Genomic DNA, 15,484 nt, shown 5'->3' on the forward strand with positions numbered 1-15,484 from the left:
TTGGGGAAGGTCAACATTTGATATAGCTCTCTCTTCCTGCAGTTGTTCCAGAAGCCTCTGGAACTCCTGTTCCCTTGAAATGGATGTGAGGAGTCACCTACTGAAGGATGTCCTTCTTCAATGAGCAAAAAAATCACGAGCGATAAATTGCATAACAGTCTAAAGAATAAATCTTATGAGGCAAGCTTGATTAGCATTTTAATGGGCTCACAAACAGAAAGTGTGCATGAGAAATTAAAAGCAATATATTTGCATCTTAGAAAAGCATTTGATGTCCTTCAATATCGAATATCAAATTAAATCAAAATGTCTTGCATGAAAGAACATTAGATATAATTTGGACATTAGATAAAAATATATACAAAGTCAGTGAAAGTCAGTAGTACAGAAAATACTTATTTCATATCTTAATTATTTATATGGAATACATTAGAGTTGAAAGATACAGTGGGGAGACTTGTAAGAAGTAATCTGGCTACAGGAATAAAGCAAAAGAAAAATAAATAGGAAATTATGTTTACAAAAAGAAATGTATAGTAAGTGGAACTACCAGTCCAATTTTCAGTTCTGTAGTTAATAATTAAAAGAATAAGAATATAAGAAGAGCCATGCTGGATTAGACCAAATTCTATCCAGTTCAACATTCTTTTCCTACAGTGGCCAACCAGATGCCTATGTCCACTCATGTCCACAAGCGGGACATGATTTCAGCAGCACTCTCCCCTCATCTTCCCCAACAACTTTTACACAGAGGCAGAGTGCCCTTGATGCTGGAGGTAGTATATAGACATCATTACTAGCAGCCATTGATAGGCTTAGACTCCAAGGTGACAAGATGCCCAAGTCACATGATGCCCTGAATAGTTTGGTCAATGGACACACTGAATGGCTGGATGGCCCACAATATGTCAAGTCAAAAGGCAGCAACGCTATTTAGAACAACAACAACAACAACAACCTATACACCCAGGGAGAATAACTTGAGATAGGAAAAGAAACATGGGAATATAGAGAAAGATCCTAGAAATGGGTCCAACATTTCTTTCAAGGAGTCTGTCTAACAAGAGAGTCCTAAAGGAGTGCTAAAGGAGAAAGGTAGGATATATATGCAAAAATAGTTATAAATATTGATTTTGATTTTAGATGCCGGAGTGGAATTTTGATTATTACCCTGGAAGGACTGCTGAAGGCTGAAATGTACACATGATCACATGATGAATGGATGGATAGATAGATAGAATTATTAGACTAGTTTAGATCAGGGCGGAGAACTTTTCCCCATGAACTGCTGTTACTCACAGAGTCAGTCAATGAGGGGCTGCAGCTGATGATGGTAGAGCCAGAGCCCAAAGCGGGCAGAGCATTACAGCACTGCAGGGTTGCATAGCTCTCCCTCCCTCTGCGTGTGCCACCCCACCCTTCTCTACCTCTCATGCATACAAACAAAGCAAAGCAACTTCCAAAGATGTGGTCTGGAACACCAGAATGGGACCACAGCATTTAAAGATAATAATATAATAAAAATACGGAAAGTTGTCATCTTATATATTAAGTGATATAATCTTACTTAATCAAATAAATAATTTATTAAACTAATGTAAGAACTATAGTTTACCTGAAATATTAATTCTGGGTAGACAAAAGGTTTTATTTTGAAATAAAGTCCTATGTTAATTTGTTAAGAAATGCATGGTTTTCCATGATATGGATGCATTGACAAGACTTATATGGATAAGAAACAAACATTTTCAAAGGTGCTACTTCATCATAACATTAAATTTACAGTGTCATAGAATTTACTACATACCTTGCTACCATTTCTTTTTCTTTATTTGAAGCATATCCACTACTGCTGAGTGGCTTTGTAGGGGACGAGAGGAAGTACAAGCAATGATTGGTAAAGTACTGGTCAACTAATGGTAGCAGAACCTAGAGAAGATAATAAACAATGTATATAAACTACAAGCATGACCAAGAAAAACAAATAGAATGTGTGTCAGAGGAGGGTTATGCTGATTGAGATAGCAGTTTCACCAAGTTCACTGCTGGATCTGGAAAAGCCTCTGCAAACTTCCCTTTCTTGCCAATAGAAGAAGATTGGCTCAAAGATTGTTGCAAGTGACAAAGGCAGTAGACAAGAAAAGGCTTTTCCTGGATGGACCTGGGTCTTCTTGCCTTGCTTCTTATGAGAGCAGCAGATGCAAAGGAAGAAGCCATTTCCAGAGAGGAGCAAGGGGTGGGAATGCCCTGATAACAGCGGCAAAAGAAACGAAACAGAGGGCTCCTTACTAAAGTATAACCTGCCTTCCCCAACCCAGCCTGTAACTTTTTGCCAATTAAGTGCATGAAGCCAGTTCACCCCTATGTCAGGAAGCAAGCTGCTGTTCTCCAGGACACCACTGTGACTACTATTGTCTAGAGGAGTACATTTTATCTTTATCCCACCTGAATCCCTGAATTATTTCTTCCATGGAAGTGAAGAGGAACCAAGCAGTTCTATGAAACAAACTAAATGGTATATAATTGTGGACACAGTTGAGGGTGAGCAAAATGGCATCTCCTCAAACACTGGAGTCATCTTTGTTAAGCATGTGAAGTTCAGATTTCTCCCCTTCAGCCATGCCCCTAAATTATAGCAGATTTACTCTCTTCCTCCACTATCATAATTAAGTAGGCAATACCATAAGCACTATGATAGAGAACTTCACAATTCTAATTTTAGTCATTTTTACAGGCCAAGTTCAAGACACTGGATATTCCTATAAACTTCAGTGTATAAAATATACTGAACAAGACATTTGCAGCTAAAGAACTGACTAGGTAATTTTAGTCTATTGCCTACTTCAAGTGTGGGCAGAAAGTAACTCTCCAGATGCTTTGGACTTCAACTCAGAGCACTGTAGCGTAATGGTTGGACTGGGACTTGGGAGATCTGGGTTATACTCCACACTTCACCATGAAGCTCACTGGATGGTTTTGAGCCAGTCACTGACTCTCAGTCTAACCTACCTCACAGGGCTGTTGTGAGTAAAATGGAGAAGGGGGGCTAAGTATGCTGCACTAGGTTCCTTGCAAGAGAAAAAAAAGGTGGCATATAAAATCCTCCTCATCCTCATCCCAGCATTCCTGACCATTGACCCTGCAGTCAGAGGCTTTGGGGGTTGAACATCTTCTGCTCACACCTAGCCCTACTTTGTACCCTTCCTTCAACGTCATTACATTTCTATTCTCTGCCTCTTATCTTTCATTCTGGGAACTCTTCCCAGTCCTTACTCCGTTCCTGTGTGAGGTTTTGTTTCCAGCTAAACTGACAACTTTTCTTCACAGAAGCTAGACTACAAACTATTTAGATACAGTTATGACACCACAAAACAGCTAATCAGTATCAAAGACTTCACCATATCAAGTGCAATACAATACGCATTGCAATAAAAATAATGGAACCCAACACCAACTAAGCTCAACAGCAGTCAATTGCCCTGCTTCCGCCTATATCTGTTGACTATTTAGATCTACAGGCACTGAAGAATAATGCACAGAAATACTGATACAAATAAAACAATCGGTAAAAACAAGTTACTGATTTGTAATGTAATTTCAGTAATCTTCAAGAGACCAGACAGGTGAAATGAATCAAGTACTCCATAAAAATACTACTAAATTCTATCCAACCTAAATTAATTACTTTGCCTTTTAATTTCAAATCTACAACACTTACTATGTATAAAAATAATTTCACAAATTGTGCCTCAAGGCGGTATTTTGGAACATTTAATTTGCACTACAGATTTCATTCCCCACTTCCTGCAATGGGAATCAGATGTTCCATTATATGCACAGTTCTCAATATTAGCTCACACTACCCTCATGAATTAGTATGGAAGTTAAAGAAGTTTATCTGAAATAATGTCACTTACTTTGGCAAAGAATTTTATTTCTTGGTCATGTGGGGATTTCTCAGTTTTTCCGCTGGTGACACTGGCTTCTGAGGAGAAGCAATGGAAAAATAAATAATACTGGACAAGACTATCATTTTATATCATCCACAGGTTTTTGAAATATTCTAACCAACTTAAAATTTCAGGGGGCACCAACAATGTGTTCTATAAGAACCAGAGAAGCAATCCTGTGGTCCTGTTCAGGTATCGTCTCCACTTTAACCAAACATAGTAAATGATAAGGCTTGTGCAAATAAAAACAGAATGAGAAGGATCCATTTGTGAATATCAAGCTCCTCTTTCTGAAGTTTTTTCCTGAAAACTAGTGCGCATCCAGACAAGGATTTTGATGTACAATCGCACTGCCTCACTCGTGCAATTTTATGGGGGTCCAGACTAGATAACCATCCTTCCTATCTCCATGCTTCTTCTAGTCTGAAATAGAAAATTTCCAGCCAACTACTGCAATCCATGGGAAGATGTACTTGTGTCTGACGTGAGAGTATCTTGTGCATATTCCCAGACTTCTGCAGTGGATTTAATACTAGAAGAACTGGCAAGTAGTTTTAGTGAGCTGCTATGGATGTGTCCTATACAGTTTCCTAAATGCATAGAGACTTGTATCGCCTAACACAGTCAGCAAATTTTAGCAAGCTTTAGCTAATGAGAGAAGGGTGTAGTGTCTTATCTCACCCATGAGCTGGGAGACTCTCTCCTAAGCTGGAATGTTGAGGCCTCTCTCTTGCAGGAAAGGCAATTAATTTCCCAGATTCATTTGCTTCGAGATCTTTCAAGAATATGAGAGACAGGGAGGCAGGGGGATATAAGCTGAGGACAAAGCAAACTTATTTTTCTCACTCCAAGGGGAAATCCCATGCTGCTATCCTAGAGAACATTTGCTAGTCCTGAGGGGAATGTCTTGTATAATTTCGAGACGCAGATATACAACCAGCTGTGGCAAAGGTGCCTGCTTTGTCAACTGAAGGGATATCAGCTTTCTTTGTATATTATTTCTGCCTCCATATATCATCTTTGTGTAATCAATAAACTATTTGCGATTTGTCTCACTTTAGCACTACAAATTTGATTCAATTGAGACCCAAGTCAATCAGGATCCCAATATATCAATAATTCAATATAACTTCTACTTAGGGATAGGCGAACAAGTGATGTTCACATTCACCCAGGTTCTTTGAGCATCAACTCGATACACATCACTCCTTTGATTTCCACAAGCATTGTGATTGCTGTCCACTGTGCATGAATGGGAAAAATTGTGCAAATCAAATGTGATTAAACAGGGAAACTGCACAAAAAATTGAGTATTTTTCAAAGTTACTGATTCTATCCCATAGACTAAAGTGTGAAATTGCACATTTTAAAAATTTGGGTCTAGTAAACAGCTATTTTTCCTGCCCCGACCCCCTAAAGGAAAATAGTTTGGTTCATTCTGAGCAAAATTATGAATGAAAACCAGCTCGCATTGTGTTCCTGCCCCTAAATTTCCTTCCCCAAACTCTGTCAGCAGGTAGCAGGAGTGGTTACTCCAGTGAAAACAAAAGGAGAGATGGTTTTCCATCTCAATACATGACGCCCGGAATGCTAATGTGGCAGCAACACAGGTGGCCAGAAATTCCCATGTGTTCCAAATATATGCATGCAAATCTCTTGAAGGTTCTTAAGCAGCACCTGCAGCCATGACCCTTTCGCTTGCTCCTTCCTCTGCCCTGCTCAGGCAGAAGTGGGGGAGGCAGAGGCAGCACTTGCAGGTGCTCTCAGTACTACTGGTTCTCTGGGAAGCATCCCACCCATAGAGGGAAATTACTGCTAAGAGTGCCATTCCTGCCAAGGGAGAATGTTTCAGATGCCTTTCCCCTCAGCAGGAAACAATCTTTTCCCATTGTTGACTCTACTTGAACAGCCTGTATACTGGACCCAATAATTAAGTGCCTATGTAAAGAGAATGGTACTCTCAGCACCCCTTTTCCTCTAGAGAAAGGAAATTGAGACAGACGTTTCCCAGGGGAAAGGGCTATTGAGTGTGCCTTCACAACCCACCTCAACCTCCCCTTACTTCTTCCCAGAAAAGTGTGGTGGGCCTATTACTGTGGGGTGGGGGCACTCAATGTGCAGAATGAGCATGTCCTGTTCTTCGCATGCTCACAACAATGAGGATCAGAGCTCTGCTGTACTCCCTTGTAAGGAAATGAATAAGAGATCTTGCAATAATAATGGTAATTATAATAATGGTAATGATAGTAACCAACAGTGCAAACAGTTAACTCATTTTTTGAATAATTGCCTACAAGCACAAGAGAAACTTACCTAAATGTGCAATAAATTCTTGAGCAGAGTCAACATATTTTAGTATCTTCTTCAGAAATTTATAGGCAAACCTTTTTTCCATTGATGAAGCATCCAACTCCATGTCATTTAAGCCTCTATTAGAATAAAAGTTTGAAACAGCACACTTAATGTAACTTTAAAATTTTATTACTTTGTTGATTATTACAATGTATATGCTTTTTTCCAAACATTTCTTTTTATACTAGCAGCTTCTAAATGGAAAAAAAATCATTTTCATTTTTCAAATTTTATTTTCACAGGGTATAATTTGCTATTGAGAGCTCACTTCTTTGGCCAAATGCTACCAGAGCATATGGAGAATATAATCTGCTGGTTGAACTAGGGCAAGGGTTGTCATGATCTGAGATGCTGATCTTCAAAATATTTGACTCCAGCTGGCACTTTATAACGAAGAGAACAAAGTAAATGTAACATAACTTTTTTTCTTTTTTTTGTAACCAACATGAAAAAATACATATCTTCTTCAATCACAAGTCTAAGAGTTTTAGTACTTAATACCTCCACATGTCATTGAGAGTGGCTTAGAGGCAACTGACCAGTATGACTTTTGTGGAATTATACTTTGATATCTTATAAATTGGAAATATGGGTAGGGAGAACAAAGGCAATCATAATATGATATTTTGAGTGGAATTTTCTACTATATAAATAGGAACCCAAAGGGGAACTCTACTCTATATACCCTTATAAAGATTCACAAACCCTGTTAGGACATCATGGCAGTGTGTGGCGGTAATTTATGGATAAATTAATAATTAATAATAGTTACAGGTTGCTTGCCTGTAACTGTGGTTCTTCGAGTGGTCATCTGTGCATTCACACATATGAGCTCTGCAATTCGGGAAACCTCAATTTGGGAAACTTCTATTCCCTCAGTTCATATGAGACTGCCATTGTGGTCTCAGAACTGAGAAATCTAACTGACAACTCTGCTATGAGACTAAAATGTGTGGGGCTGGTCTGTTGTGGTTCTGCACTTCCATAAAAGTGGTCAGCAGTCATATTATCTCCTCTGGCAATTTTCTGCGGAGTCTTCTAGAGCAGGAGTGGGGAGCTTTAGTTCTATCAAGAGTCCTATTCCCTCAAGAATAATATGTTGGGATCCAGCAGTGGGCAGGACCACTTTCTCTCTCTCTCTTTTCCCACACAGCAGGCTGCTGGAGCAGATCACCTTGCTAGAAGCCTGAACTGATCACCTGCAGAGGGAGGTTGAAATTATGCTGAGGGCTGCTTGTGGCCTTAGGCCCATAGGTTGCCCACCCCTGCTGAAGGGGTTTACATAGAATGTCCTTCTGAAACTGGATGAGAATTATGCACACGTTATAATAAGTTGACTTCAGCATGCCAAAGTGTGGGAAGGAGAAATTATTCTTATTTAGTATATCTAATTTTAAATAGCAGTTTAATTCGTTCTGATCTGCTTGTTTAAGGTAGTGATTTGAAGTGAGCATTTTAGTACGTGATGCTTATATGTAACATATAAAAACGACTTTAATTTCATCAAAGCTAACTTGGAGCACTTGAAGGATTCATGTCAAAACAATGCAAAAACACAGCAGAATACTAGGCAGAGAAAGTTATTCATATAGTGATGCATAACTTACCTAGATATGGCAATGCCATTCACTAGAAGAAACTTGAACAATTCTTGTGCTTTCTCCCTGTCCCGAGACTTTTCTTTGGCTGTCAAAGTGTCATACGGTACCAATAAAGGATGACTACCACCACCTATGGCAAGATGAGGGAATTGTTAATGTTTATTACTGAAGCAATAGTTCCAAACTGTTAACAGGCTGTTCTTATAATGTCTTCTGTATTTTCAGATATTCCTCTGCTGAATCTCAGGTGTTGCACAAAGCATTTCAGTCTTACCTTTACTTTCCAATTCAATTTTCTTCTTTTTAGCCCAAATATTATGATAGTTTTCTGCCACTACTTCAACCATTCCCTGTATCACCATCAAATCGAGAAAGAATAATCAAGGTCAAAAGAAGACTGGATCATACAATTCCGCAGAAATATTATACATGTTAAGCAGAGAAGGACATTGCCTGGGGGAGAAGTTTTGTCCATTTTGCCTCTCCCAGTGATTTGTTACTCTGAGGGAACCAGACAGAGGATTGCCCTGAGGATAAGGATGCCGTTTCTTCACTCAGGTCTTGGGATCCCAATGAGAGAGGATTTTATTTCAGATGTTGGAGGGTGGATTGTTTAAATGCCTTATGGTTATGCTGCCTTTTCTTTTGTGGCTAGAGTTGTCCGCAGCTGCCCCTTTCCAGCATGTTACTCCTCTGCTGAGGGAACTGCACTGTCTGCCTATTTGCTACTGGACCAGGTTTAAGGTTCTTGTACTAGTGTACAAAGCCCTAAAAAACTTGGGATCAGGATACCTGAGAGAACGCCTTCTCTCCTATCAATCTGCACGGTCACTGAGGTCATTCAAGGGCATCTCCTGGGGGTTCCACGTAGACTTATCATGTGACTGGAGTCCACCGGGGAAGAGCCTTCAGTGTGGTGGCCCCTTCCTATGGAATTCCCTGCCACTGGAGGTCAGGCAGGTGTCAACTTTGTATTCCTTCCGGTGCCTTCTGAAAACGTTGTTCCAAGATGCCTTACCTTAACGACCAGGTGCGGTTTATTTTGCACTTTGTTTCTTTTAAAATGTACTTTTAATGTGTTTTTATTCTATTTTATTTTGTCCACCACTCTGAAATTCTGAATGGGGAGTGGTATATAAATATTGTAAATAAATAAATAAATAATAAAAATCCTGATGATAGGGGTGGCAGGAATATCATCTGGGACAAAAGTGGGGCTTCTAGCCGGATATGTTGGCTGTGTTTGTGGAGGTATAATGTTATATTGTAATACTAATGTATTCTGGCCATAGTGGTTAGTGTCATTGGTTATGTGTGGTGCTATTGAGCTTTCTACATGAGCCTGTTAATCCACTGCAATCTACTTTCAGTTTTATCACAGAATCGAGATCCAAGCATTGCAAAGGAACATTTCTATTCCTGCTTTTCCATTATATAGCCTCTATGTAGCACTGTGCTTTAGCAGAATTACACAATTAGGGAAAAACATTTTATTTCGCTTTCACAAATAATACTCAATTTTTCCTGCTCTAAACCTCCTGCTAAAGTGTTGCTTAAAAACAGAAGTGAAACTGGATGGTCACAACGTTGTCTAAAGAACCTGTGAACAACCACTGAGTAAGGAAAGTAAGTGTACTCCAAATGCCTCATGAAGAAAAGTTCATTATTTTAAGATGGTTGTTACTTTATTATCTGTGTACTACTTTGAGGAAACTGGCTTACATCCTGAGGTATCATGAATGGAACTCTCCCCACCGGATACTCCTGCTAGTGAAAGAGAGAGGAGGCTTAAGCTTCACAAAGCCAGGGAATTGAAAGCTATGACTGATGCTTTAAAATACATGCCCTGTGATCAATAATGTTGTTGTGCAGTGTTTTGCTTGCTCCGTGCAGCCATACTTTTCTTTGGTCTTTCAAGCCCAAATCCAAATGGGGAGGATGGAGTTGTCCTGGTCCTAGATTTCAATCTGAACCTCACTGTTTTGCTAGAGGAATTCATCAGTGATCTGTCATTTAGTGAGAGTGATTCCCTCAATCTTCAAAATTACCTCTCCCTTATCTCAGTTGGCAGTTTCTTGCTGCCCTTCCCCAGCTGTCAGAATGCTGACAGAAAGAGTGGATTTCAAAACATTGGAGTACCAGCAGCATTCTAGCCTCAGAAGAAACTGAGCATGCCTAACATAACTTTGTCAGAAGTTGCTGCCACAGGCTTTAATGGGGCAAGACAAATATTGATAACTTTAAACCACTGCTTTGAATTTCACCACACTGTTGAAAGGCAAACCTCCTCAACAAGCCTAAATGAAGTACATCAGGAGTTTTGCCCAGAATTTGAAATAAATATATGCTATGCCTAGCTGCAGCTTGGAGTAAAATGGACAAATGTGTAAATTTCAGCATTTTTAAACTTACTATACCTGTGGCGATTTGTACGGGATCAGTTTGACATTTTGCACAATTGTAGATATCAACAGGTACATTATGGATGCTAAGTTTCACATTATTAGCTCAATAGTGCCATTTTTATAAGTGGTAGTTTGAGGCTTTTAATGGCAGAAACCTTTTTGCAACTCATCTTAACTAAAGGGACACTCCTATGCCCCTTTAATATTATACAGACGGTTAAGGTGAGGCTAAATGTTATTTGAAACACAGTGATTCATTTTCAAAGCATGATAATTCTGAAAAATGCCAGCTGAATTTTCTGCATAAAATGCGCCACTATCAGATATGCAGACACAAATATGCAGAAAACCATGGTTTTGTTATTTAGAATGAATAACTATAGATACAAAGGCTCCTCCTCAAGTTATACAGTGATGTAGAAATCACAGCAGCAGAAGAAGGTAGGGGACACGGGGTAGGAGCTCATTCTGTGGTTGATCCCTACACTGCTGGTTCTTCCAGATCCTCGAGTAATGCTGGTGTGGGCAGAAAACACAGCATGGGTTGCTTCCATGTGCCTCCTGGTTTCCCATTTACACTGGCAGCACAGGAAGGAGTAGCACCACCAGGGTTCCACACCACCCTCTTACTTGCCATGGTTGATTTTACTTAAAAATCATAGAAATTTTTATACCATATTACTTTGAATATTTTTTATACAAACCTGGAATTCTCTGGAGAGCACAACATTTGAAAGATCTAGTGGCGTTGGGCTATATCCATTCCCCTATTGGGGAGGAAAAAAGAATTACTGGCTGTTTTGCATATTTAGATGATTCACATATTAATTCATTTCTGATTGAAGACATTTTAAGGCATGCAAAATGCTTGAAGTTAAATTTGTATTCAGTCTGAAATAGACTAAATATTAAGTATTAAATAAGTTGCACCTACTCCTATTTTCACAGTTTTAGACAATGGTAGGTGCTGAAGGGCACCAGCATAGCAATGATAACCAAAAGAAACACTGGGGTCACTTTCCAGTGTCTGAACCTTTCAGTGTCATTCTAGATGCTCTGGCAAAATGCAAGATCATAAGATTAAAATGCACGATTTCAAAGATAATGATAGTCAATAACATTTTTAAAAATTTAAATGGGTTTCTAAATAAAATAACTTTTTAATGCAAAAAAGCTAAGTGTTTCCAGACTTTTCAAGAAGACTTTTGTTGTAAATGCAGGCACATTTTGCTCTGACACATGCTCATTCTTTTCAGCCTCTGCAACCTTTGTTCTTTCCTTTTAAAAAAGTTCATTAGCTTTTAGTTATAGTGAATCAATTCCACAATGTATTCAGTATTTTTTACTAACTCTTAGGTTTCAGTATCAGTCCTGTAATTGCATTCAATAGGTAGAGGAGCAAGAATAGTTACTGTAGATGTTACAGTTTTCAAGAATATGCACTTTTATGTTACCATAGCAACAGTAGAGATTGAAAATGGTACTCATTGCTGACAGAATTACATCATTGCTGTTTCCCCAGCTACAGCTGAGAACGTTTGCAACTATTCTACTGGGGTTTCACGCTGTTTCCTGCCTTTTTTTTTTTTTTTAAAGCAGGTTGCTTACCTGTAACTGTAGTTCTTCGAGTGGTCATCTATGCATTCACACATATGGGCTCTGCGCCCACGCTGAGACCTGAACCGGAATCTCAAATAGCCTGGTATAACGTTTTTAGGCAGGAACCATCCCCCAGCGCTACTGCGCATGTGCACGCAGTTCCTGCCTATACCTCAGTTTACAGGAGTCCGACATTGTGGCCCCATAAACATACATATAAAAAACATACAGTAAAAGCAGTACACCACCAAGAGGGGATGGTGGGTGGGTTGTGTGAATGCACAGATGAACTACAGTTACAGGTAAGCAACCTGCATTTCTTCTTCGTGGTCTCTATGCATCACACATATGGGCGAGTAACAAGCTAACATACCTTGGAGGTGGGTTGGTGTTTTATCTTAACACTTCCGACAGGACCGCTCTTCCAAAGGAACAGTCTTGTCTGACTCGAACATCCATACTGTAATGTCTTATAAACATGGACGGGGTAGACCACATCGCCGCTTTGCGCACATCTTCTACGAAAAGCCACAGATGTGGCCATTGCTCTAGTGGAATGAGCAGTCACTGATTCAGACAATCGAAGATCAGACAAAGAATAGGCTAATTCAATCGTCTGTGTTGTCCAGAGTGACAGGCGTTGGCATGACTCATGGAAACCCTTCCTAGGCACACCGTAGCACACGAATAATTGTTGTGTTTTCCTGAATGCTTCAGTACTCGACTTGTAGAATGCAAGCGCCCTTCTGACATCCAGCATGTGCAGAAAGGACTCTAATGGTGTGATTGGGTTAGGAAAAAAGGCAGGCAACACAATGTCCTGGGTATTGTGAAAAGTTGACACTACCTTGGGCAGAAAAGCCATGTCAGTACAAAGCACAACCTTTTCTTTATGAAAGGCAAGGTAAGGTGCATCTACCCTTAGAGCCCTGAGTTCACCAGCACGACGTGCTGTAGTTACTGCCACAAGGAATGCGACCTTGAGGGACAATAACATGAGGTCCATAGTAGCTAAAGGCTCAAAGGGCTTCTTTGTAAGTGCTTGTAGCACCACCGATAGACTCCAGGTTGGAATTACGTGTCTGACTGTCAGTATCGTGTTCCTTGTTGTTGTTTATTCTTTCAATCGTTTCCGACTCTTCGTGACTTCATGGACCAGCCCACGCCAGAGCTTTCTGTCGGCTGTCGCCACCCCTAGCTCCCCCAAGGTCAAGTCTGTCACCTCCAGAATATCATCCATCCATCTTGCCCTTGGTCGGCCCCTCTTCCTTTTGCCTTCCACTTTCCCTAGCATCAGCCTCTTCTCCAGGGTATCCTGTCTTCTCATTATGTGGCCAAAGTATTTCAGTTTTGCCTTTAATACCATTCCCTCAAGTGAGCAGTCTGGCTTTATTTCCTGGAGTATGGACTGGTTTGATCTTCTTGCAGTCCAAGGCACTCTCAGAATTTTCCTCCAACACCACAGTTCAAAAGCATCTATCTTCCTTCGCTCAGCTTTCCTTATGGTCCAGCTCTCGACCCCATAAAAATGTTTTCATCAGGAGGTGGGAGAAGGATGACACTCCATCAAAACCCCGATGAGAGGCAGAAATGGCTGCAACATGGACCCTGATGGATGACAGTTTCAATCCTTGTTGATACAGAGAGAGTAGGTACTGAAGTATGTCGTATAGGGTGCAACTGTCAGGTTTAAACTGCTCCTTTAGTGCAAATAGTGTAAACCTTTTCCACTTGAACGCATATGATCTTCTAGTCTATGGTTCACGGGATGCCAAAGGATTCGATCGATCGACAGGTTAGAATTTATTGAAGGCTGTGAGGGATTATCCTCCATGCAATCAGTTTCAGTGTTTTCAGTTGAACAAGGTGAGAAGCACAGTGCGCTCCCCATCCCATCAGGGAGGCATCTGTAGTGATTGTCCTTGATGATGTTGGGACATGGAATGGTACCCCTGCAAGGGTATTCCTGCTGGACAGCCACCAAAGAAGAGATGACCGTACCGAGCAGGGCAGAGCCAGCCGGAACCGTTGAGCATTGGTACGGAGGTCGAATGTCTTGAGAAACCAGCCTTGAAGGATTCTCATCCATAGGCGTGCAAACTTGATGCAAACGGTACGGCGTGGACCATCCGTCTTTGGATGGTCCACGCCATAACAGATATATAGAATTAGGTCCTTTAAAACTGCCACTTTCGCTACCTGGAGGTAAGCTCGACTGTCCACTGACAATAGGGTTACCCCTATAAAGTCTATCACCCTCCGCGGTATTAGTGTAGATTTCTCGAGATTGACCCACAGGCCTAATCTGTTGAGGAGCTGTAATGTGAAATGTATGTTCCTTTCCAAGGTAAGACCGTCATCTGCCACCAGGAGCCAGTTGTCGTTGTACGGATATACTGTGACAGCATGCTGTCGAAGGTTGGCGCAGACCACCGACATGCATTTCGTGAAGACTTGAGGGGCGGTAGCTAGACCAAAGGGCAGAACCGTGAACTGAAACTGTTGGTCTCCGAGGGAAAAACAAAGAAAACGCTGGCAGGATGGCCTGATTGAAATGTGAAAGTAGGCATCCTTTAAATCTATAACTGCAAACCAAACAATTTTGCAGAGCAACTGTAGAACAGACGCAACAGTGGTCATATGGAACTTTTGGGGGGTGATGAAGCTATTGACTTGCCTCAGGTCCAATATCGATCGAAGACCTGCATCCTTCTTCGGTACCATAAAGTACGGGGAATAAAAACCCTGATTCGCCTGAAGCGTAGGAACTGGGCAGATGGCTCCTTTCTCTAGGAGAGTGTTTATCTCTTGAATAAGAGGGGGCGAGGGTGATGTTATTTTTATTCCCGAGAAGGGTGGAAGGCTGTCAAATTCGATGTGGTATCCATTGTTCACAATGGCAAGAACCCAAGAGTCTGTAGTTATCATAGAATCATAGAATCATAGAATAGCAGAGTTGGAAGGGGGTCTACAAGGCCATCGAGTCCAACCCCCTGCTCAATGCAGGAATCCACCCTAAAGCATCCTTGACAGATGGTTGTCCTGCTGCCTCTTGAAGGCCTCTAGTGTGGGAGAGCCCACAACCTCCCTAGGTAACTGATTCCACCGTCGCACTGCTCTAACAGTCAGGAAGTTTTTCCTGATGTCCAGCTGGAATCTGGCTTCCTTTAACTTGAGCCCGTTATTCCGTGTCCTGCACTCTGGGAGGATCGAGAAGAGATCCTGGTCCTCCTCTGTGTGACAACCTTTTAAGTATTTGAAGAGTGCTATCATGTCTCCCCTCAAACTTCTCTTCTCCAGGCTAAACATGCCCAGTTCTTTCAGTCTCTCTTCATAGGGCTTTGTTTCTAGACCTCTGATCATCCTGGTTGCCCTCTTCTGAACACGCTCCAGCTTGTCTGCATCCTTCTTGAATTGTGGAGCCCAGAACTGGACACAATACTCTAGATGAGGCCTAACCAGGGCCGAATAGAGAGGAACCAGTACCTCACGTGATTTGGAAGCTATACTTCTATTAATGCAGCCCAAAATAGCATTTGCCTTTCTTGCAGCCATATTGCACTGTTAGCTCATATTC

The 15,484-nt window shown here is 40.9% G+C and overlaps 1 protein-coding gene across 1 annotated transcript in view; it reads right to left on the reverse strand.

Annotated features, from left to right (window-relative positions):
- The window catches only part of RYR3 (ryanodine receptor 3), a 401,651-nt gene that overhangs the window by 127,881 nt on the left and 258,286 nt on the right, over window positions 1–15,484 (reverse strand). The window contains exons 55-60 of the mRNA XM_063117743.1: window positions 11,013–11,075; window positions 8,178–8,253; window positions 7,910–8,033; window positions 6,264–6,379; window positions 3,918–3,985; window positions 1,808–1,929 (exon numbers count right to left, since the gene is read on the reverse strand). Of these exons, the coding sequence (XP_062973813.1) occupies window positions 1,808–1,929; window positions 3,918–3,985; window positions 6,264–6,379; window positions 7,910–8,033; window positions 8,178–8,253; window positions 11,013–11,075 (569 nt within the window). The remainder of the gene's footprint in view (window positions 1–1,807; window positions 1,930–3,917; window positions 3,986–6,263; window positions 6,380–7,909; window positions 8,034–8,177; window positions 8,254–11,012; window positions 11,076–15,484) is intronic.

Source organism: Elgaria multicarinata, chromosome 2, assembly GCF_023053635.1.
Source record: "Elgaria multicarinata webbii isolate HBS135686 ecotype San Diego chromosome 2, rElgMul1.1.pri, whole genome shotgun sequence".
NCBI classification, from domain to species: Eukaryota; Metazoa; Chordata; class Lepidosauria; order Squamata; family Anguidae; genus Elgaria; species Elgaria multicarinata.